This window comes from Ciconia boyciana, chromosome 2, assembly GCF_034638445.1.
Source record: "Ciconia boyciana chromosome 2, ASM3463844v1, whole genome shotgun sequence".
NCBI classification, from domain to species: Eukaryota; Metazoa; Chordata; class Aves; order Ciconiiformes; family Ciconiidae; genus Ciconia; species Ciconia boyciana.
The window spans coordinates 97319347-97344516 of record NC_132935.1 but is presented as its reverse complement, the minus strand read 5'-3'; the positions used below and the strand labels follow the sequence as shown (position 1 = coordinate 97344516).

Below are 25170 nucleotides of genomic sequence, written 5' to 3'. Positions count from 1 at the left end.
GCATTTGTGGACTATATGTTTGGACCTCGAGGTAAGCTGCTCCACCTTTAGCCATTTTAGGAAATAATACCTATCCAGATTACCACTCAAAAATATTCTAATAAATAGAAGCAGTCAAAATCTTCTATCTGAATAATTTTCATTGAAAACTGTGGACTAGGCAGAATCACAGTATTTGCAGGAACACACCATTATTGTAGGAACACACCATTATTGTAGGAAATCTATCAATGCACTGCATTTATAGAAAGCCAATAGATTTTTGTTTTGACTGTTTATTATCTGTAATACAAATTAAAACCAATCACAGATTATACTGAAGGTGAAAAGAAATGAAACTGAATTTTTTTTCTGAAACTTAAAAAAAAAATTACTAGATTTGAGAGTCCTCTGTTTCTGAGAATATCAAGGGATTTCAGTTTTACATTCTAATGTAGATTAAAAAAATTGAAAGCCTGGATTTTTTCTGAGAGTGGAAGATCTGTTTTGGGACTGATTCTCATTCATAATCCAGTTATTGTTTGGTCCAGCTAGCTATCAAATAGCCTAATTCAGAGGAATGCTCAGAGCAAAAGCAAGAAAGGGCTTTTAGCACCCTGCAGGATCACATCCAAAATTTCAGTAAACCAATAGACAGGGTGGGAGAACAAATGCATCTTTCTACTTCCTATTCTTGCTTTCTAGAACAGTTTAGACAAGAATAACTTGAATAACTGTAGCCTGGAGGCGCCTCATGCTTTGTTAGGACTGAAACAAGCAATAGTCAAAAAACCCAAAAAACAAACCCCCCCCCCCTGAAGTAGGACTGCAGAAAGAGAAAGGCTACAGCTACGGCAAGGTGAGGGCACAGCATCAAAGTGAGAGCTAAGAGAGCCAAGCAATTAGAGGAAAGGGGCGAGACAGGAGCTTAGACAGCAGGCAGTCATTAGAGAAGGTCCCTGTAAGGCCACCTTGCTGCTGGGCTTAAACATTCAACTTCAGGAACAGCCTTGCAAAGTTTTCCCCGTGGTTAAACCCAGAACTGCTGCCTGTGTGGATGGATGTATGCTTATGTATTCTCATTTTGTTGCAATGATGTCCTCCAAATCCCAGAAACAGTTCTTGCTTAATTAGGAGGACAAGGGAAAGCAAGCTGTAGCATTCTTAAAACCAAGAAATTCTCATTTGTCTTAGCTGGATGGATGGCTACAAAATCTTTTCCATCATCTCTGCAGTAGATGTGAAGCTTGAAAGAAAGATTTCTGGTGAAGAAACACTGAACAGCTTGGGAACTGCAGCAGAAGTGATTAAAACAGAATAAGTTTTATTAATGGCTTCTACAATAGTCCAATTTAATATTAACAAAGAAATGTGATCACAAACATAAAAGTACTACTATTTTTTTTTCCAAATGGTCATGACGTTCTTCGTTCCTTTCCTCATTGGTCCAGAATAAATTGTTTAAAGGAACAAACTGTAGTTAATCCAATGCAGAATACGACACAGATTCCGTTAGGCTTTTAGAAAGCACTTTAGTTAAACAAGTATTATTTGTATTACTTGTCAAGTGCATCACCATCCCTCTCCAGACATCAATGCTGAAGAAGCATTTGTTTGTTCGTGCCTCTTCACTATGATTTTTAATTTAACTGGTGGTATAATGACACAGTATCATACATTTCGTGATTAACATAGCTCCCTCCAATATGGCTACACACGTAAATAATACACAATAAACTGCAAACCGTTTTAAATTGGACAGAATGACCCCACAAAGGAAAATCTAATGAATTCTTGGGAGCTTCCCCAAATGTCTAAAACCAACAAACCGTTCCCCTTCTTTCTCTCCACCAGTTTTCATCCACAGTGCACACTTCATTCAGCAGCCAGATGCCTTAAAAGGATAGATAACAGTGCTCTATTTTTTAAAAAATCAATCCCATGTTTATGGTTTATATTTTAGGTAGTAACTCCTGAAATACTGGTATCACTATACTGGTTTTAGTCATCATTACCAGATGTGGCTGAGGGCACGAGAAGAGACAGAAAGCCACACGCTAGTTCCCAGAGACAATCTCTGCTCACATTGGTAGTACCAGGTTAACACAAGCTGCAGTACTGCACTACTAGAATAAGGGGCATACTATCAAAGATCTGAATTTGATTCACATGTTGGCATATTTTGTGCCTTTGTTCACTGGTGTCACCTGGACTTTGTACACAAATTTACCTCAATGTTTGCTTTTGAACTAGCAGACCAAGTCCTTTGAATCAGGGAATAGAAGCCACATACATGCCCATCAGTTACATCTCTTAATAAGAAGTGGTCTTACAATTTGGTGTCGGTCCATATTATTCTGGATAGGAGATTATCTAGGCTCAAGGCAAAATGAGAAACAGTGAAATGGCTATATTGTTTTCTAAGAGCGCATTTTTCCAGGGTCGCCTTCACATGCAGAGTATTGTTTGGTGTTACACAAAATTAAGGAATATTGAATTGCAGGAGCCGAATCTAGTTAATTGGTTGCTTGTTTTATCTGTGGAAGAAACAGAGGTAATCAAGAATAGATATATTTTAATAAAGATACGATAAAGTAATAAGCACTCCTCCTCTCCTCGATTGAGTATGAACAGTAGCAAGGCATTGGTGCAAAACCATCTACCCTCTGCACCTAAAAAGGTCTGAATCTCCTCAGATGCCAGCTGGCCAAAGCTATACAGAAACCTGAATCAAAATGTTTCTAAACGCCACTGATAAAAGCCTGATACCTTTAAAAAGCCTGGGAGGCCTGCCACCCATTTCAAAGGGGCCAAGATTTCACCCCAAGGGTCTGGCACATCATGGCCACTGACCGTGAATGAGCTTATTCACAGAGCGATCAGAGCTTGTGGGCGCCTGCTCCTTCCCTTGCTGTAGTCCAGAGCTTTCACACTGTGACTTTATTCACTGCCTTGATCTCAAATTCAGATGCTGTGTGGGTTCAACATCGTAAAAATAATCCTTTCTCCTATTGACAGCATACCTTTATAGTACTTGAACATGGAGATCGAACTGTCAGTCAACAGAAATACTTTTTATCTCTCCTTCTGATAACTTTTTCTGAAATACGCCCCCTTTCCTCTCCCTTCCTGACACATAAAAACATCCCTCTTCCTGTCATTCAGGGATAAATGTAAGTGGAAACAAAATAGTCACATTCCTTGGCTGCCATTTATAAACCACTTTCTGCCAATAACTGTCTTACCCTTCAAGGTACCAAGGTCGGGGTGGAAAATAATCAGTTAGGGTACACATTTTAATAATTTCTCTTGAAATGGAAATCATATAGATCTTCAAAATACTCGACATGCTGACCTGAACAAGCAGACGAGTTCTGCTTTCGTATGGATCAGCCCACATGCTTGTGGCCACTCACAGCGGAGTGAAAACTTTCTGATGGCATACTGGGGCAGCATTTAATGCTGTTTAGTTTAATTTGTATTCTCATCTCTTCCAATTACTTTTTCTCTTTGAGCAAACATGCTGTTCTGTTATCTACTGCTGCCAGTTGGCCTTTGTACGAGTAACCTTTATGTACCAAGTGTTGCAACCCTTGGATGGGGAGACCCTTCTTTAGATAGCAGCCTTGCTGACATAACTGCTTTCTACATCTTCATTTAGGATACCAATTAAATAAATTAAATCTTGTGCTCCCTAAACATACACTAGATCAACACTTACACACACAACCTTTACCTGTCCTATGACTCCTGTTTAGAACCCACATGGGAGTAGAAACCCCCCAAAAACATCCATTCCAGAGCTTCACACACGGCTTGTGAACTTTAAGAGGGCTGTTGGAAGTGTTTTACTCTCACACTGGGGTGATCTTAAATAGACATTGAGATCTGAATACAGAAAACAGGTGTTCTAGCTTGGTAATGCACAGCAAAGCAAGGCCACCGTAAAGGAAGGATGGTGCTTTGTCACAGAAGGTTGTGCTGTCCTGACTGCTTTAATCCTACACCTCTCCTAGAGGTGTCTGGGAGTCCACCGAAGGGAGAGTCAAAACCAGGAGAGCACTGGACTTCCACAGTAACTTAGGTCTGGTTGAAAGTCTTTCCTGCAATGAGCTAACACCCCATGTGGACCCCAAATCTAATAGATGAGCGTTACAGCCACTGCAATGGAAGCAAGGTGGGAAGTGGAGCAAGACTAATGAGAAAGAAAGCTGATGTTCATAGCCTGTTCATAAGCAGGTTACTCTAACTCACTTAAAATCTAATTTTACGTATACCTGTATGCATATATTTGAGGAAAGAATAGTTGGAAAGAATACAGTACAGCAAAATTGCAGTTGGCAACAGTTTGTTAAGTGCTTGGGCACCTTTGGTTTTTGCATCATCCATTGCCCAGTCCTTTCCAAATTCAACACAGGTGGAAAAATAGTAAAATGTTTTTTCATGCACTGTGAATACCTTTTCTTCTTTTACAATTAACATAATCTTGGTCTTTGTAAAAAAATAAACTAAGTAATTTAAAACAGTTTCTAAGAGAAGAACTACTGTGACCTGCACAATAGCTTCTCACTGACTTATTTCTTCACTTACTCCATAAATCATGACAGATTTAGAGTAACCTTTTTGAAAAACTAGGCATGATGACCCTTGTTCTTTTCATAGATAAATGTCTGAAGATTGTTGCTCTGGAAAATTAACTCTAAATTTTGCTCAGTCTTGGGGCGGGGGTGGGTGGGAACCAAACCCAAAAAACCACACTCCTTTCACTCAGGACATCCAGTTGCTCATAGGACAACGAAGCAGTGCCTCCAGACTGGCATATAGGATTAGGCTTTGCTCATATACACTGAACTATCTGATTACTGCCAATGGGATTACTTGTGTGAATAAGGCAAGCAGGATTTGACCTTAATATTTAATTTTGGGACAAGGCAAATGGGAGAGCCCTTGCCTTGCCAAATATCTTTGATACCCATCAAAGTAAACATTTGCCATTTGTTTTTCATATTTAATGTTTTTGAAAAATCCTCCCCTTGTATACATGTTTTCTAGCAAGTATTATATACCTTCATACTTCTATGGCAAATGCAGAATTAAAATAATACATGAACTGACAACTTTACATGCATACTTGGTATTTAATACTATCTGCAAACTGTCCATTGAGCAGGTTAAGGTATGATTTAATTAAATATTAAGTGAAAACATTAAACTAAACTTTAAAAAGCATATAGGAATGTGTTCTTTTCATTTTCTCTTTCCTGTTAAAATGAGGAGATTTAAGTGACATTAAATTATTAGGGAATTCCATGCAGTTTTCAGCACACATTCTCTGACTTAGTATGCAGTTTTGAGGAGGTAAAAGCAATGGATAGCTCTTGCGAGCAAAGCATGGCAGATTCCCTCTCACACTTTCAGCAGACTTTTTTCATGATGTGATCTGCCTTATTTTAACAATACTTTAGCATAGCCTTCTAACTGCCTGCTGCATGTGTTTCTTTTCAGATGCCAGGGTTAGAGGATGGTTCCTTTTGGACTCTTACCTTCCCACATTTTTCCTTACTGGAGCATACTTACTCTGCATATGGCTGGGCAACAAGTTCATGAAGGACAGGCCTCCTTTCTCTCTCAGGGTTCACCTCATCGTATATAACCTTGGGATTACACTGCTCTCCTTGTACATGCTCATAGAGGTAAGTGTTCTTCCATGCAGCGCGGCTGAGAAGGGTAAGCAATATACAGTTTTTAGCAGAAATATCTTAGCAACAGATAGTTTTGCTAGGAAATTTAACATCAACAGCAAAGCAAATTTAAGATCAAGAAGAGTCCCTTAGCAACTGGACAGCGAGTTGTACAGTACCTTCTCAGCTTAGATCTCGGCATGTTTTAACTGTCCTTCCTGAGCTACAGTCCACACCTGGGGACAGCTGGCTACTACCAGGACAGTGTCTATCTACAAGCATGGATTTGAATCTGCAGCAGTCGCTCAGCTCAAACATGCCTACACCTCATTCTTCAGCACCCATGAATATGCCCATGGATTGGGTTTTATTCGTATGAGTGTCTATGTCAAGACAAGAATTATTTTTCTATGTACAAATGCCCATGCTTAAACGTGAACAGATTTATAGATAAAAGTAAATACTAATTTATTTATGATATTGGGAATTCAACTTTCTTTTTCTGCTCTCCTGACCAAGAAGCTTTGCTCATATAGTCAGGCAGTAAGAGACAGATGTTAAAAACTTGCCACTTCAGCCAAAAGGAAGGGCTGTGGGACTTGGAGGCTGAATATGGTCACACAGATTATTTCCCAAGTACTTATCAGGAAGGAACATGCTCACAGAAATCAGGATCCGTTCAGAACCAAAAGAGAGGTTTGAATGCATCTGACAATTTTGCAACAGCAGAGGACTCAAACAGTGCTCCTCAGCAAAGACGTGTGTTTTCACCTCCCCTGTGGGGAGCAGAAGCCAAAAGTTCCTATTTTGATATTATTTGGGAGCTCCCCATTCTCAGCCTTGTGATAATTGAGGTACTTTAATATTAAAGTGTTAACATCCATCACTTGTGGCCCTAAAAACCAAATACTAAAAGACAAAAGCCACAAAACATTTTCTGACTTGGCTTAAAAAGTGACCCCAGGCACGAGAAGCCCTGGCTGAAGGATGTGCTTCATACCATGGTGTGACCTGCGGAGCTGTGAGCTGACATTGCTGCCTTGCCTGCACAGCCTCACAGCATTTCTTGCTCCCTGGGCTCCCAGCCACAACAGCAGTTTTCATGAGAAAAACAAGGACTGACTGTTCTGTCAGCTGGACAAGAAACTTTGCAGAAGCCAAACAGGACCCCAAAGTTTTCAAGTTTTAAATTAATCTGAGCTAAACACCAGGTGACTGGCCTGGTCAAAAGGCTGAACAGCAGTTTAGGTTTGTGCAAAGGACTGATTGTGCTACACAGAGCTTCAGTCCTGGTCAAAGCTCCAGCTGGCTTCAGGGGTTGCTGTGGGTGTCAGAGTGCAGGATCAGGCCCAGAGCAAAGGAGAAACCAGCACAATTGCTGGACGGTTTGATGACTCCATACTGATTGTCCTCCAAAATTTGAATTAGCACTTTGATGTTTAAATCCCCATTTTGCTTGAAGGTATACAGATAACTGTCTTCAGTAGCAGGACTCAGCAAAAAGGATTAACTGAATAGAAAAAAAATACTGCTCCCTTCCCTCCAGTTGCAGGCTGATTTGGCCTGCCACAAGTAAATGAATGAACAAAGAAAATTTTAGCAGGTCTCACATCAGTGAAGCAAACTTGGGTTTTGCCACCTTCACATCATTGCAGGAATAGTGTTGAGCCAGCTCCCGTTCAGTTGCCTCACTGCCCTGTCCTTCCTGAAGCTAACTGCTGCAGACAATCGCTGAGTTGCGTTAGTCCTCAGATTAGTCCCTTTAGACCTTGATTCTGTAGCTGGTGGATGCTGATTTATGCCTCCCAGACTGCAGCTAGCCATGGCTGGCAGTGGCTCGTAGCTCCACATTCTGCATTTTTCAGGAACCTGGGGGACATCACGACTGATCTGCACTGCCAGCTGTTTTACTGTAGATTTCACTCCTAGCTCTGGACTGTCAGCCAGGCTGGTTTTACACTGTACAAAACACTCTTCCATAATGGCAGCTCTGTATTTTTCCATAGTCTACTTGCCTGGTTCCTATCACAGCTTCTTCTGTGAAGGAGCAGAATAGAAGCTAAGACTTGCAAGACCTGCCTGAGGTAGCTTGCACATCCCTGCTGAAGGAAAACAGGCAAATGGGAGAGCAGAAATCATCTTCAGTACTGAATAAGTTACGGCAACTCAACATTTCAAAATGTCTCATTTCCAAAGCTTCTCTCTGGCCCTTATTCTCTCTGTCTATTATGGACAGTAAGCTCTTTAAGGCAAGAGTTACCTATATTTAGAGCATTCTGCACAGTCGTTTCTTATGTAAACACAGATGATCCCTCCAGTGAGTATGATTCAGAATTAATTCCTAGTTAGAGACATCTATAACAGTTGTCTTATTCCTCCATCCTCCCACTGCACCTGAACCCCTCTGGTCTCTGCAACAGAGATAAATCACAAAATAAGCAGCTCTATTATAGAGAGAAACCACCAAAAAACCCCACCCCAGTTATTGGCATTGTTGTTCTTATCTCTTCTTGGTTTTGTTTATAAGGTGCTACACAACTTTTCTTGTGATAGCTCCAGAATGGAGTGGGTGGTTCTTAGACATTCAAAAGAAAAACATCTCATTCAAAAGAAAGGGTGTATCTCTAAATGCAGGCTGTCCCACATGATGGCTTTAACGAGAAACCTGGTAAACCAGCTGATGGGGGTACCTGTGCTGCAATTCATCTCCTCACCTAGTTTAGCTGTCCCTTGACTACACTTGATTTGTACAACCTCAAGGCAAGAAGACAAAGGTTATAGCAAGGAGTCATAACAAAAGGGCTTTACTTAAATCTCCAAGGACAGATTCCTCTTTTGAGACAGAGCTCAATGCACTGCACCATGGGCATGAAGTATCTGGGAGCTGATTTTAGCTCCATGAGCTTTGAGGTCAACCGATCCCTAAAGTGCTTGGAGGAACAGCTCCAGGACAGCTCTAAGGTGTGCCATTAGCATAAGGTCAGATACCCCTACTACCCCCGAAGGACAAGGTCTACAGAAAAACAGCTCTGCCCAGCTGCCCTCATCCTACTGAGATATCTTAAAATTTCTGTGTCAAGAAAGAGTTAGCATCCCCTTTGAAGGCATCCCAGAAGGGCACTTTATTAGACCTTAATTTAGACTTCTGAGTTAGGCAAATGGATTTTCTTGAAGTCGTCAAAGGCACTTACCTTTGAATATGATGGAGAAGTGGGGCACTTGGTTTTGGAGCATGGCTTTTTCAAGTACCTGAAGCTTAGACACAAGTCCTGTGCTTAAATTAGGCAGGCTGCAGGTGCACTACCAACGGGCCAGAAAATTCCCTCCACCCTTGCCACTACAAGAGAAACCTTCGTCAGATGTTTGTTATTGGTTGCGTACTCTTCTGTACCATTAAGTGTTCATAGACCCAGATCAGGTCTAGTGACCCAACAATTTCTAGTAACATTGCCAAAAATCCGCATAAAGAAAAACCACCACTTTTTTATTTTAATAAAAAATTCAAAACAATCTCACTGAAGAAAAATATACCTTTACACAAATCTCTGCCTAAGATCCTAGAAGTACCAACTATGAGCAGAAAACCAGCTTACTGTGAAAAGCTATCAGGTCTTTGCATATTTTAAAATTATTTCATGTGCAAGTCAGCTCACAAACCACACTCCAGGGATGCAATCTGAGGCGCCAGAGGCCAAGATAAGGTTTTGAAGGTCACCACAGGATAAAACTGTCACAACTCCAATGATAAATTAAAACTGGAAACAAGAGACCAATGCTGATCTCTGAATTGTGAAATTACTCAGGTGAGGATACTCTCTCTCATTAATAGGAAAAGACATAATCTCTACCACAGTCTTAGGCTGCTTTCCCCAGCAGTAAGTATCACCTCTGCCCTATTTAAATTAAGTCTCAGCTAGTCATCAAGCTCTCACCCAAGTCCTTTTGTTGATCAGGCACTAAGAAAACAAGGACAGTAGCACCATCTGGGTCAGATTAAAAAGGAGATCTAATATGTTATTAGCATAAGGGTGGCATAATGTCTCAAAGCTGCCTGTACCCCCAGGTAGCTTCACAGACTTATTACAAATCCATAGGATTTGTAAGCAAGCAACCACATCCATGTGGGGAAGCAGGACTTGCATGTGAGGACCCCTCGATTCAGAGCAAAGGGGAAAGAGCAGAACTGCACAGGTATTGCAAGCCCAGTGCATTAACCTTTTTAGTGAAGCCAGAAGAAAAGTCTTTTACCTTACAGGGTTTTAAAAAAAAAAAAAAAAAAAAAAAAGAGTTACCTTCACATTACCTGTTTCTAGGAACTGAAAATTCACCCCACAGCAAGTCCAGTTTCTGGATTGTAGTCATGACTTGCAGATCCATAGGTGCCAAGACAATGTGAGGATTCCCAGGAGTACCAGAATTGCCTTCTCTGTATCCCCTGATAGCAGGGAAAGGTCAGAAGCACAATACTGGCACGATCAGCGCCACCAGCCAGCGTTTTTAGCCCTACACGTTGCAATTGGGATTACATCTCACAGATTACTAGAAAGTCCGGTATAATGCCTGGATTTGGGTAACAGTGGGCAAATGAAAGGAACAAACCAAAAATAGAAGGAGCACTTAAACCCTGTTTTATTCCATCATTATAATGGCTGACATCAGAAAGATTTGCTTCCTAATTGTGCAAGTGTTAAAAAGACAGAGCTTGAGTAGCACAAGGTCTAAATTTTAACAGTGCAGGTGATAAGGAAAGGTAAAAAGACATTTTTAAGCTGATTTGAGCTGATTTGAATTGTCCTGGAATTTTACTATAGAAATCCAACTTCAACATAATTTTTTTTTTGTTAAGATTGTAATAAATGATTGTTTACTCCTTCATTAATTGTTCAGAAGTTAGTGAATGTAAATTTAGCAGACAAGTAAGGAATTATTCTAGATCCATAAGGGCTGGTGCTTGCGGTGAAGGCTTCCTTTGAAGTAATTCTTTAATTAGGACAGAAAGACTGTCTTAACCTTAGGGGAGTAAAAGGAAAAGAACAAAGTGAGAAACCAGAAGAGATCAGGTGTACTTTCTATCATTTGGAAGAAGGGAGAAGTGAGGAAAAAAAGCTAGACAGCAAAAGGTCACTGAGAGTGCAGTTTAAAGCAGTGAAATGTAAGGACAAAAGCAAACAACTTTTTCAAGCAAGTAAGAACTTTGTCTGAATAGAGTTAAATTCCCAGGTGTTCTTCTATCTTAATCACATAATTTGTTTGGAGAGCTGAGGAGCTGACTTTGTCGTCCTTGCCTGCAGTTATTCTAACTGGACACGTTGTCCTCACTTCTCAGTTTTCATCCTCTGAGTTCTCCATGTCTTTCCTACTGACCTTTGAGCTCCACATTTAAGTAGAACATTTAGCCTGTTCATCAAAAAGACAGTGCTCTGGATCTCACCTGCACATTCAAGTAGAATTCAGTAGAACTTGATTGGAAATCAAGAGTAAAAATTCATATGATGAGGTTTTTCACATGTGCAAAGTTTCTGATACCATCATGGGTACCACAAAGTAACATACGGGAGCTATTCAGAATAGGAGATGTAATCAAAGATTCATCAAAAATAAGCCTAGGAGGGATTTCTTTTAGCCTCTTCCACTATCCCAGACAACAGCAACACGCAGAGGAATTACCATTCACAACTAAGTTAGAGTCATTTTGAAGTCATTAGTTCACTAATCCTTCTAGCAGTCTCCCATTTACTTAAGGGGTATTAAATGGAACCGGCTGGGAGTTTCTCAGCAACGTGGCTTTACATTTGAAAGAGTTTTTGTTGACAAAAAAAAATTCAGACATTTATAAAAACTTCATATGGGAAGGGGCTCTTATTTTTGTTACTGTGATATGAACTTTCCGACCTCAAAATAAGACCACCGCTTACTTCCTCTGCTCCGGAATAACCAGTATCCTTCTAGTTAGGGTGCTCCAGCAGGATGAGAGATCCAACATGGAGTCCAGCTGTACATATTGCAGGTCAGGATAGCAAACCACAGTCAGTATATTACAGAATTACCCAATCTTTTTGAGGGGACACCATGCATGCAATTATCGGACCTCTAACTAGGCCCGTGGAGAGCCTCACCAAGGAGTAGCCCAAAGCATGCTCTTTACATTTCTGTCCCCATGAAAAATCTCTCAACTGCATCATAAAGAGGGACAACAAAATATTTTAATTGTGAAAAATCTTATGAGGTATTTCCTATTCAGCACCTGTTTCTTGTTCGGCACAACACCACTGCTAAACAGTTACATTTGGGGAAACCAAGGCACTGACCAAGTGGCAGGGCTGAGACTAGGCTCCTGGAATCCCCCAGTCCTGGCCTGAACAATCTAGCCCACACTGCTTCCCTATGGGGTTTATGGTCTTGGCAGACTACAGCTTATTTAAGATCTTCAAGACACAAGAGCAGCAATATGGAAATGCAGGCTGTTCTGCATCTCAGCTATCCATCTGAAATCTGGGATTATACCACAATTCTTGGAGGCTCGTCTGAAAATAGGCAACCTACATAGAGAGATGTTCTTCAACAAATACTATTCACAGATGATTTTATAGTTGAATGTCCTAGACAGAAAACCTGCCTGAAAGCTTTCTAGGTATTGTTTAAAACTGATTTAAGGATAAATCAAGGATGATTAATGGTACCTTCCTCTATCCATCTACTTATTATGTAAAACCACAATAGCCTCAGTAACATTGTGGCATGCCTTCACCCCAGCCTCTTGGGGATAGGAAGACAATTCAGATGTTGCATGCTTGTGGAACTGAGCCATGTTACAGTCAAGGAGCTGATTTCTCCCTTTAAAAACTAAAACAGGAAAGTCAGGTGACTTTATGAATATCTGGCCTCTATTTTTAGACACTGATAATCTTCTGAGGCATTTCATTCTAAAAATCACTTAAAATAAAAAATGCACAGAAAACAAAGTCATTCCTCTCTCCTTCCTGAGACACCGTCCTGAGTGTTTGCTTAGACTCCTTTTCCTTTGCATGTGGGCAGCAGATAACTGCTTTTAGGACTGTTTTGTCCAAGTCTACAGATCCAGGGAGGAGCTGCCATTCACGAGGACTAACAAAAATCTCCTCCTACGGCCGAGGGAAATAGGTGATTCACAGCGCTGCAAGTTAGACCCTTCTTTCCACTATGTAGATTAGTCTCCTTACTTTATTTAGCAAGACATCTATTGCTTGAGAATAGCGGTCAGACCAAGTTGTTTTAATTACCCTGAAGGCTGGAATTCCAGAGAAAATCCAGTAAAACATCATATGCATAATAATGTCAAGAGGCTTCTTGCTCCGTTTTTTCCACAAGGACACTAGAGCTCATCCTCCCAGTCTGAACTTTTGAGATGAATTTCAATTATTTGAATACTAATTCCATTATTAGTTTTTGGCTTCACCTTCAGAACTGTTTCTGGATAGACAGACAATAGACCGGATAGACTATTTCAGTTAGAAGGGACCTACAATGATCATCTGGTCCAACTGCCTGACCAGTTCAGGGCCAACCAAAAGATAAAGCGTGTTGTTAAGGGCATTGTCCAAATGCCTCTTAGACAGGCTTGGGCCATCAACGACCACCTCTCTAGGAAGCCTGTTCCAGTGTTTGACCACCCTCTTGGTAAAGAAATGCTTCTTAATGTCCAGTCTAAACCTCCCTTGACGCAGCTTTGAACCATTCCCACGTGTCCTATCACTGGATACCAGGGAGAAGAGCTCAGCACCTCCCTCTCCGCTTCCCCTCCTCAGGAAGCTGTAGAGAGCAACAAGGTCACCCCTCAGCCTTCTTTTCTCCAAACCAGACAAGTCCAAACTCCTCAGCTGCTCCTCATAGACATTCCTTCCAGCCCTGTCACCAGCCTTGTAGCCCTCCTCTGAGTGCATTCAAGGACCTTCACATCCTTCTTAAATTGTGGGGCCCAGAACTGCACAGAGTACTCGAGGTGAGACCACACCAACGCTAAATACAGCAGGATAATCACCTCTTTTGACTAGCTGGTTATGCTGTGTTTGATGCACCCCAGGATGCAGTTTGCCCTCTTGGCTGCCAGGGCACACTGCTGACTCATATCGAGCCTCTGTCAACCAGCACCCCCAGATCCCTTTCTGCAGGGCTGCTCTCCAGCCACTCCTCTCCCAATTTATACTTGTGCCTGGCATTTCTCTGTCCTAGGTGCAGAATCTGACATTTCAACTTGTTAATTTAGTCCCATTAGTCATAGCCCAATGCGCCAATCTGTCTAGATCCCTCTGCAAGGCCTCCTCAAGAGAGTCAACACCACCTCCCAGTTTGGTATCATCAGCAAACTTGCTATTGGTGCATTCAACTCCTGCAGCCAGACTGTTGATAAAGATATTGAACAGAACTAGCCCTAGAAGTGAACCCTGAGGAACACCACCGGTGACCAGTCGCCAGCCAGATGTAGCCAGATGCTGGTGCCTCACCCTCTGTCTTCCTATACCTTGTTGCTTCCAGGTATTTTCTGTCTGAGAAAGCCCAACATGCATAGAGCTTTTTCTACAATCAAAGAGCACAGAGAAACCCCAGTCAGTAGAAACAGGAATATCCATTCAGAAAATCACATTGCTTTCCTTTCTAGCCTACCTGTAGAGAACAGATGCAGGAACAAGCTACAGCTGTGAGATTTTTGAGGCTGAAAGCTTGAAATGAGCAGGACACAGGCCCCTGGGTCCGGGCTCTCGGTGCTTAGTCTGCTAGTCTGGCACCTGCTGCCCCCCCACCCCCCGCTGAGATTTCTGACAGAGGAACCAGCTCTCATTCCTGAGCAATGTGATTCCCCTTTGGAAAAAAAAAAAAAAGGCATGAGTTAGACTGCTGCAGCAAAGCAACTGTTGTGAATCCTCATGCTGTTTATACTCGAGTAGACGCATAAAGGTCACTTATTGGTGTAAAAATTGGAATCTATTAAGAGCAACATTAGGGTGACAGCAAAATATGAAAACTCTGCTGATTAACAGGATGTTGCTACTTCGCAGAAATTTTTCACAAGGCAGCACTTTCCTCTTTACGTGATCTGTTTTTCCAAGTAGCTTCAAACAATGCATGCATTAATAATATTTTCAGGATAGGCTGCCAAGAATGCAAAGCATTCAAAGAATTGTTTTCTAGAGAGAGATAATTTGTATTTTGAAAGAGAGAGGGGACTTCTCATATCTTTAATACATCCTGTACTTGCACCATCTCTGCATGATTAATTAATACCATCAGCTCTGCAGAGTCATGAGAGTGCTCAGCATGTGAAAGGGAACATAACTGAAACAGTACAAATAACGTATGAGTTTGGTATCAGAGAAAGAGAGACCTAGTAACTGAACATCTTGTGTCAAGGTACCAGCTTCTGTTCCGGATATGCAGCTGGCTCATTTGGTACCACTGGGTAAGCTGCTTACCTTCCACATCATTGATAGCCAACATGGAAATCATGGCCTAGGATCACCAGGATCCCAAAAAAGTACTCTCTGCCTTCCAAGTTTCTCCACTAATTTTTTATTAGGAACTTAGCCAGAAATCTTGAAAATTAGCTTGCAAAGTAGAGCAGTCAGAGGCCAGCTTGGCAAGACAAGTTGTGATCTCAGCTGCACTGAGCATTTCTATGAGGATCTCTAGCTGCGTTTTTGTGGTTTCTCCTGTTTTTAGACTCCGGTCCCATCCTGTTTGGTTTGGTGACCTCTGGCACACACCGTAAGCGAATCCACCAAAACACGGGCTGTTCCAAAAAGGAGTGTGTTTGCTTTGGTTGTTATATAGTAGTTATCTGCAAAACACGCGTTTATTGTCTTTTCATCTCTCTCTGCAATCTCTATGGGTTAGTTTGGCCACATACACCAGCTATGTTCGAATTACAGGGACAATCACAGAATTGCAATTCAGAGGAAAAATAATAGAAGACCCTGGCTCTCCAGGTTTTATTGCTTTTTAACATGAATTTATAATAAGCATGCTAGGCTATTTGCTAGTTCTCCAGATAATATTATCGATAATCTTTTAATTTTTTTCATGTATTTACTCTAGTAATTAATTCAGATTTATCACCAAGAACCTCTCTGCTTCATTTTTGTATAGACTGTCACACATTCAACGCAGGAGACTACTTTTCAGTCTGAAGTGGAGGGAAAAGTCTGTACAGACACTGATACGCACTTTCCCTGTGAATGTAGTGCCAGAGTTGAAAGCAACCCCCTTCTCACAGCATCTTGCAATTCTGCCTACAGCGTAACACTTTGGTGTATTTCTCCCACCATCAGTCACTGCAACCTCTGTTTAGAAGGAAACAGACCCCAGAACACGAATTGGTCAGTTTGGCCCCAAAAACCACTTTTCACACATTCAAGAATAAGACCTTTTTAAAAATCAATGGACTCTACATAGAATTTATAGACAACAGATTATGCTCCCTTTTCTAAAAGGGCTGTTGAATGCTTTAGGTGGTCATTACTATAAAAGTATTCCACATCAAAAGCCACCACATGGCTTTTTAGAAACCTTCTGCTCCATCACAGTGTGGTAGCCTGACATTTCATTGCTTTGTCTGCTTCCCAGTATGATATGCACTAAATCTAAGAAATTGCTTGTGTCCAATTCATGTTTCCATTCAGCACTATGCCCGCTCTCTACTTCCCCCTGCATCTAACAGTGTAGGATAAAGAGACACGTGTATGGCATTAGGAAATATTTCTCCCATTGCACTACTTGTTTGCTTGCTTGGCCTCAGGGAATTTTTCTGAAGGACTGTTTTGCCCAAGGAGCTATGTTAAGCTCTGTTCATACTGCTTCAGGACAGAGATACAATATTCAAGCATGAGCTTTGGAGTGAGGATCAGGATCACTGCACTAAGTAACAAGAAATTTTAATGGATGCCTTGAAGGCTCTAAAGCTAGAGAAACGTAAAAGGTATGCCATTTCAGTGTATATCTCCAACACAACCTGATGCCTTTTGCATTTCAAAACACAAGATATTAGCAAGTTTTCTGGTTTGGGAGCATCGGTTCATGGAAGGATTAGGAACCTACCATACTTCTGTGCTGCTTTTTTCAATAAACAGAGAACAACCGCAGGGGTAAAAGCAAACTGCTACATCTGTTCATGAACATAATTGCTGTGTTTTCTGTTCCAGCTCATCCTTGCCACATGGGAAGGAGGCTACAACTTGCAGTGCCAGAACCTCCACAGCGCAGGGGAGGCCGACATCCGGGTGAGAGACAGCAATGGCTCAGCCCCCAGCATCCGCGGCAGCCCTTCCCTCTGCGTCTTCTGTGCAACACTTCTGTGTTCACGGCATTTATAAGGATGTTACTGATGACATCCTTAACATGAGGGTTTTAAATCAAGTTCCCTAACAGCTGGTAGCAAACAAGAAGTGTTATCTTTCTGATGCAATACAGATGCACCCTTGCTGTAGAAAGCATGACAGGGAGTATTTTGAAAAGCCATATATCAAGATCTGTGATCAAAACAGCATTACCTGACTATTAAAACAGAGAATATGGATAATTTAAAAACTTGGAACAAAAAATTGATCATCTAAAATGCAACACTTGTTGGGCTGTAGCTGGAAATGGATTTAAGCCCAACTCTAAACTCTGGAAAACCGCAGAGGCATTTTGCTGACTTGGCTCATCTCTAGTTTCAGCCCTTATTTCTACACCATAGCAATTAACCCTCTGCCATTCCCCATGTCAGGCTTACTTTCCAGATAACGTTAGAGCTCAAGGGCAGAAAGATTAGTTAACTTATATAATTTTCTCCAACCCTCAAAATTTGTCTGTGTTATGCCAAGGAAAAGGTCAGTTAAATACCTTTTCCCATCAACAAGGTGTTTTCCCCCTTTCTATTTTAACTAACTGTCTTCAACTGTCCTGGGACATATCCTGAGCTCCGATTAAGTGTCTCAACTCTAGAAGGTATTTTCCATTGTGTCAGGTGTTGAATTTGGATTATTTAAAAAGAAGAAGCTGCCAGCAAAATGTGTCAGCAGAAAGTATAAATGGTAGCACCCTTAAAAAAACCTAAACATAAAAACCCCCCACAACTGTATTGAAAAAAACAGAACAATTAGAAAATCCTTCCTCCTCAAAGTTTGTATTTCTTAAGTTATATTTAGATAATTGTATATTTTATTATATTATAGTCACATTAAAAATTATGTGTTTTTTCTAAACTGCTTCATTCAGCAAGGAAATAAAATTGAAGCCAGAGCTTGTGCTCCTCCTTCAGTAAGACATTAATGCCTTTTGGAAAGTTACATGCCTAGGGACTGATGAAGTACAGCAATATTTAAGCCCTTTTATGGACTGATATTGATCTCCTCCTTTGTTCTTGCTTGTACAGGTAGCCAAGGTGCTGTGGTGGTATTATTTTTCCAAAGTAATTGAATTCATGGACACTATCTTCTTTGTACTGAGAAAGAAAAGCAGCCAGATCACCTTCCTTCATGTGTATCACCATGCCACTATGTTTAACATTTGGTGGTGTGTTCTGAACTGGATACCTTGTGGGCAAAGTAAGTCTGTGTTCGCTTCATCACCTGGGGTATAAGTCACCTGTTGCTGGAGGAGAATCACATCACCATGCAAAGCAAGTGTATCATGGACAGCATCATTAACTTTCATAGCCTTTCAGAACTGCCAACACACCTGCAGATCACAGTAAAATTAAAAGCATGGTTAAAAGTTCAGGGAAAAAAAAAAAATCTGATTGTTAGGCCCTAGATTTTCCACTTAGCTGCCACAACCCCTCATATTTACTTCTCTTCAAACCACTTTTAGCCAGAATAACACTGCCGAGTAGTACACAAGAGTGATCACATACAAGACCTACTCCAAAAGCAGATGTAGGAGGAAATCATGACCCTAGTAAAGTCAGTGCCAATCACGACAAATTAACTCAATAGCATTTTTACAAGTTTGACTCCTGTATGCATCAATCTGACATTCTGCTTTAGTAAGATACTTTACTTACATAATTGCTAATTAAAATACCAGTTTGTCTTAAATGAGAATACATCTCATTCAAGTAGTAGAACTACTGGACAGCCAGAAGTGATTGATATAGGTTTCATTTCATATTGGAATAGCAGAAGTAGCAGCATCCTCTGCCTTATTGTGTTTTGGGTTCAATATATTTCACAACAGTAAATGACTTGTCTCTTAGGAGGATATTGTAATTATCATCATCTCCCCTGGTGAGGTGGGGGAAGATGTACGGTGCCACAGGCTGGTCACTTGGCATTTGTATACTAAGTCCAAACAGCAGAGGACTACTTCAGGTGTCCCACAACATGCACACTTTTCCAGGGCTTCATAGAGCTGGAGGCTTCCTGTGGCATTGTTATCAGAGTTGAGAAGACAATCAGTTTTCTTACTTTGACCTATTAAAGGGAGTCACCTCAGTCCACTGTAATATTTTGTAAAGTAACTTGTTGCAAGTGTTTTTCAGAACAAAAAGCAGAATTCACATTTGTTGGCACTTACTATGGACAGCACAAAATCAGTGTAAATCACTGTTCTAGGTAGAAGCAGAGAGCAAAGATTTCATAGCAATTATGAGCTATTTCTACAGAGATGTAAACAAATTGGCAGGGGTTTGTGCTTTCTATTGTGTCTGAACATATTCCCCACGCTTTGTAATAGCTTTGCACTATTATAATGAACAGAGTAGAAAAATCAGCAGCTAAGTAATTAATCGGTAATTATTAAGTAATTAATCAGTGGAAAACTCAAAACTATTGGTGAGACCATCTTGTAGTTGTCAAGCACTGCCATCAAACACACAAGCATACAGCAGAGAGTAGTGCTGCTACTTCTCGATAGTCCATAAGGTAGAGAGGATAACTTGTTTGCTCTAGAATTAGTATTTACCATGTGTAGCTAATTAGAGTAGCAAGGTATTATCTGGGGTGAAGTTCTGGAAATCTGCATCTAGCAGAAGAGCCACTGAAGAAAATGAGAGCAGTGCTCAAACACAGCCACACGAGGCTAGTTTAATTCCGAGTAAAGCCCTTACTACTGCATCAGGCAGGAGGGCGGGTGCCTCCCCGGGCACTAAGCTGCAGTACCAGCAGCACAGTCACCCACAGCGGTGTCTAAAGCTTACAGCGATGATGGGGAGACTCATGCAAATAATGTTTGGGAGGGGAACAAAAGCAATAGCCTGTAAACTACAGAACAGTAAAGGAAAGTGGAGAAAATGAAAAACACGGGATGAAAATACAAAATTCAGCATGAGAAAAACCCCGTAGGAAGTATCATTCAGTTTGTCAGTTGTCCCTAGGACAGCACCTCTTCGCATCAGGAATGTCTTTAGCAAAGGATAAGCACAGAGGGAAGACTTACCATATGCAGGAGGCATTGCTAACAATATTATCTTCATTAACTTTTTAGCAGTTGGTGTATAAAATGTTTCCCTTGTTGGATTTTTATAGGTTTCTTTGGACCCACGTTGAATAGCTTTATCCACGTGCTCATGTATTCTTATTATGGACTGTCAGTCATCCCTTCTATGCGCAAGTATCTGTGGTGGAAGAAATACCTCACACAGGCACAATTGGTATATATCTATTTTAATCTCATTTTTAATAACCAGAAATCCTTCAAAATACCAGAGTTGAATGATAGATAAATATTGTCATTTGCAGAATTAAGCCAGTTGGAATTAAAATATAACAAAGGTATCATACAGAACAAGTCACTAGTACAGCTTGTATAACTTAATGAAGGAAATGGCGCTCAGAAATATTCTCTACAATACAGTAGAAACTCTACAGTCCATAAAATTCCATTATTGTTTCTCTTGTGTAGAAAATGGACACTGCTTAATCATGGCAAATGGACTGATTAAAAAGTTATTAAAAAACCTGTCTGACAGAGCCAGCTCCAACCGGCTCCAAGACAGACCCACCACTGGCCAAAGCTGAGGCCATCAGCAGAGCTGGGGGCACGTCTGTGATATATTTAATAAAGGGTAAAAAATGCTGCACAGCAGCTGAGAGAGAGGAGTGAGAAAATGTGAGAGAAACAGCCCTGCAGACACCCAGGTCAGAGCACAAGGAGAGGAGGAGGAGCAGAGATTCCCCTGCAGCCTGTGGAGAAGACCATGGTGAGGCAGGCTGTCCCCCTGCAGCCCATGGAGGTCCATGGTGGAGCAGATATCCACCTGCAGCCCGTGCAGGAGCCCATGCTGCAGCAAGTGGACATGTCCCAAGGGAAGCTACAGCCTATGGAGGATCCCATGCAGAAGCAGGCTCCTGATAGGAGCTGCAGCCTGTGGAGAAGAGCCCACACAGGAGCAAGTTTCCTGGCAGGACCTGTGGCCTGGGAGAGACCCACGCTGGAGCAGTCCATTTCTGAAGGACTACAGCCCATGGAAAGAACCCACACTGGAGCAGTTCTTCAAGAACTGCAGCCCATAGAAAGGACCCATGTTGGAGAAGTTCTTGAAGAACTGCAGCCCATGGGAAGGACCCACAGTGAAGCAGTTCATGCAGGACTGTCTCCCATGGGAAGGACACCACACTGGAGCAGGGGAAGAGCATGAGGAAGACGGAGCAGCAGAGCCAAAGCAATATGGACTAACTGCAACCCCCATTCCCCTGTACCACTTAGGAGAAGGAGGTAGAAGAGTCAGAAGTGAAGTTGAGCCTGGGAAGAAACAGGGGCTTAGGGGAAGATGGTTTTAGTTTTGTTTCTCACTATCCTTCTCCGTTATTAATTGGCAATAAATTAAATTAATCTTCCTGAAGTCAAGTCTGTTTTGCCTGTGATGGTAATTGGTAAGTTTTGCCAGTTACCCTCCCTGCCCTTATCTCAACCCACAAGTTTTTTCATCTCATTTTCTCCCCCTACTCTGAGGAGAGGAATTGAGAGAGCAGCTGGGTAGGCACCTGGCAGCCAGCCAAGGTTAAGCCACCACACTGTGGTACAACTACAAAATGCAAAATGATGTAAACAAACTCTTAGACAAGACAGAAGTTGTCCAACTTCTAAAAGTTTACTCCGGCTGTTGCTGTACCCAAAGAGCTGAGCCACATCAAAAGCTTCTATCAACAAGATAAGGCTTGATGCAAAATAAAGTTCCTTTCACTTTTTTATCTCGCACCAGTTCATATTATTTGGGAGTTCAGATCTTTGCAGTGATCTTAAAAACACCTGTGTAGAAATGTGTTTGGCAAATGCTTCTTCTCTGAGCTGAGACCATCCCTGCTGTTGAAACACGCTGCCCTGTTTGAAATGCACCTCAGCACACTGGATTGACGGCATGCTCAGCTGGCTGGGGAGAATTAGATGTACCAGCATGGGCTGTGGTTCACAGTCCTAAATACAGATAGCCTTCTGCAATTCCTTCTCCATATCATTTTGGTTCATTTGTCCCCATCTTAACTCCATTAATGCAAACACAAGCCTACTCGAGCTTCTCCTCGGACCTGGGATTTCCATTTTTGGTCAGACTTCTAAAGTTATTGCCTGGAGTCTTCAGAATTCTCTCAAGTTTCTGCCCAGTAACAGAGACAATGCTGTACCCAGCACAACATGGTCTGGGGGATAGAACAACCCCTATTAAAAAAGAAGTGCTTTCATTTTGCCAACTAGGCCTCTAAACTAATATTTTTAGAAATCTCTGACCCCTTATGTTTTTTTTAATTTCATAAGAGCGCCATTTTAAGTTAACCCTCACAATACATTCACAGATTCAGAAAGGGATAGTTTTCAAGAATACTCAAATGTTCAAAGAGCAGGACTAGGTGACATTGTTATATCTGATTTAGCTGGCACTGACCCTTTCTCAGCAAATATTCATGCATGATCTTTCCTCCACAAGATCCAATTTCTGCTCACTATTGTGCACACACTCAGCGCAGCTGTGAAGCCATGTGGATTCCCATTTGGCTGCCTCATGTTCCAGTCCTCCTACATGGCCACACTGGTCATTCTCTTCATAAACTTCTACATTAAGGTAAGCAGTCTTCCAAGAATTCTCTGACACGGGTGGGGGGAAAAAAAAAATTAACATTTTGGATAGCAGTCTTGATGACTTCACATGTAGAATGAGCATTAATACTTATAATGTTTGTATTGAAATACATATGTCAGTTAAGAATGATAGATACAGTGATGTCTCTTCAAGAGAGAGTTATTCAGTAATGATGACCTCCCCATTGCAGCTCAGCTCTTCTGCATTTGTATAGCAAGTCAGGTGTCGCCTTCAGGACTTAGGAGGTCTGAATTTGCTCTGTTGGGCAACTTTGAGTCTTCCCCCCACCTTGGAAAAAAGAAACAAGCAGCTCTGCCTTTGCATTGTTTATTTCAACCTTTTTTAGCAGGGACTGCTCCAGCCTGCCTGCATACATAGAGCTTCCAGTGAAAAGGGCTTAAAATCTCTTTTAACATCAAGAAGTATTACAGTAATACTAGTAAGGTATTATCACCCACAGCAGTGAAAATAATACAGTTCCCTTAACGCAGTCTAACACAAATGTATACACCTGCATCAAGAAACACCAGACAGCTCCATTTTACAGTTAACCATAAGTAGTGTTTAGGGGGCACTAAATAAATCCAAGTATTTACTTTGGATTTTGCTTTTATAGACATATCGGAAAGCACCTTCAAGAACAGCTATAAAGGAAACCCCTGTCACAACAGAAATCAAGAACGGTTTCCATAAGGACTACTTTGCTGCTGCCAATGGACTCCTGAACAATAAGAAAGCACAATAAGTACAGTATTTCCTATGATTTTTTTTTTTCAAAAAAAAGAACAAAAAAGACTGGATTGCAAGCTTTAGCTTAAACCTATTTGATTACGTTTATCAGTTCTTTGTACCATACACTTGTTAATGTACTGTTATTTAGGTTTTAACAAAACAAGTAGAATGACTTGTCCTGTCAGAGATCACCATCAGAACAAAGGCAGCCAAGATCTTTCTCATATGAAAAAGAAAACCTTTCTGATCTCTAATGCTGACACAAAAACGCCTTATAAGACACTTCATGGATAAATCCATCAATGCCTTCAAAAGGTTAGGACTCTGTTCAGACTAACGTGGTGAGCACTTTCTGTGCACACGAGAGGTCGTGAGGCAAGGCTTTGCAGTGCACCCAACACATTCAGCTAAACTGTGGCCACGGTCAGGAAAAGGAAGGGGGGGCAGGGGGGGAAGTGAGAACCATACCTTTTCCATCACCATACCCCTCTCTGCTTCTTTCCAGCCGTTCCCCAAAGCACACTCTCTCCCATGGACACCAGCAAGGTGCAACCATCCCTTTGGTCCTGTGGGAGCCCTGGGGAAGGACGTAACAGCGGGCAGAGCCCAGGTGCACCATCCCATAGTTTGCAGACATGCCCTGGGCTCACTTGCTTTATGCACATGCAACCTGACTCAAACACCACGAAGGCTGGCAGACACTTGCTATTTCAGGGGGCTGGACTGGTAGCACCTGGGACTGCCCAGTATAGTATTTAGAATACATGATATCACATGATGATATGGGGTTTTGAGCTCTAGTCAGAGCAAAACAAGTCACTTTGGATGTGCTAAATTAATAGTAGTCCTGAGTAAATGGATTTTGAAAGAAATAGAAGCTCAACAACTTAATGAAGATAAATCCTTTGAGTGTAAATGTGCACAAAGTTAACCCTATACAAACACTGCTAATTTGAAGCAAACTGACATGCCACATATTAATAGACTAGAAGACACAGAAAATCTTAAAAGTGAATTCAGCAATGAACAAAGCACTTCATACAGGAATTTCTGTGCTAGGTGGGCCATATTCAGACTGGTATCTGACTGGAGAAACAGATGGGACTGAGGCACAATCCTCTGTAGGGAAAGCGAGGAGATATTTGCTGTCTGCAGCTGTAACGGTGTCTCTCTTACAACAGCCAGTCACCATCCTCTCCGCTTCAGTTAGCTGCATTTACCTCCCACTTAAATGGTTAGAAATGAGGAATACCCAAAGTTAGCTTTGGGGATCTGCCCTCACCCTTTTCTCATTTAGCCCACTTCAAAAATCTCTACTAAAAGTGGACACAGACTTTTTCCTCTCCCTTTTTCACAGTGGAGTAGTTCTGGTCTCTTCTAATCTGGTGTGCATAAATTCTCTCAATATAAACACCTTTCGGAGTCTTCCCAGCCCAGCAAGCCCCCGGACCGAAGCAGTCCTGTAAAGGGACCGTGTCCCCTCCCTCCCGTCACCCCACGGGGTCCCAGGGCAGGAAGGTGACAAACCACCTGCGCAGCCAGCACAGAGGGACCGAGCAGCTGCAGAAGGCCCACACGGAGAAGAGACTGTCCCAAATCCTGCTCCTCCAATTCTTCTCTGCCTCCCGGGTCAGTTATCCCCTCTAGATGGTCTGTCATCAGGGGGTCTTGGAGACTGCAGGTGCAGAGGCAGGGAGGTTTGTCCCAGGGAGCGGTGCAGGTGCAGGGCAGCCAGCCTAGCTGGGAGCAGCCTGA

General features: G+C 41.7%; 1 protein-coding gene across 1 annotated transcript; it reads left to right on the top strand.

The window, feature by feature from the left end:
* ELOVL2 (ELOVL fatty acid elongase 2) lies at positions 1–23428 on the top strand. The gene is made up of 7 exons (XM_072851386.1): positions 1–31; positions 5485–5672; positions 16832–16909; positions 18046–18217; positions 20138–20262; positions 22531–22665; positions 23300–23428. The coding sequence occupies exons 1-7, from the start codon at positions 16–18 to the stop codon at positions 23426–23428; spliced, it is 843 nt and encodes a 280-aa protein (XP_072707487.1). The 5' UTR covers positions 1–15.
* The last annotated feature ends 1742 nt before the right edge of the window (positions 23429–25170 follow it).

What these genes read in the sequence shown, in the direction of transcription:
- ELOVL2 (XM_072851386.1), top strand. An exon ending in CCTTGTACATGCTCATAGAG is followed by an intron (nt 5,673 to 16,831) that starts GTAAGTGTTCTT and finishes TTTCTGTTCCAG; the next exon opens with CTCATCCTTGCCACATGGGA. An exon ending in TCATAAACTTCTACATTAAG is followed by an intron (nt 22,666 to 23,299) that starts GTAAGCAGTCTT and finishes TTGCTTTTATAG; the next exon opens with ACATATCGGAAAGCACCTTC.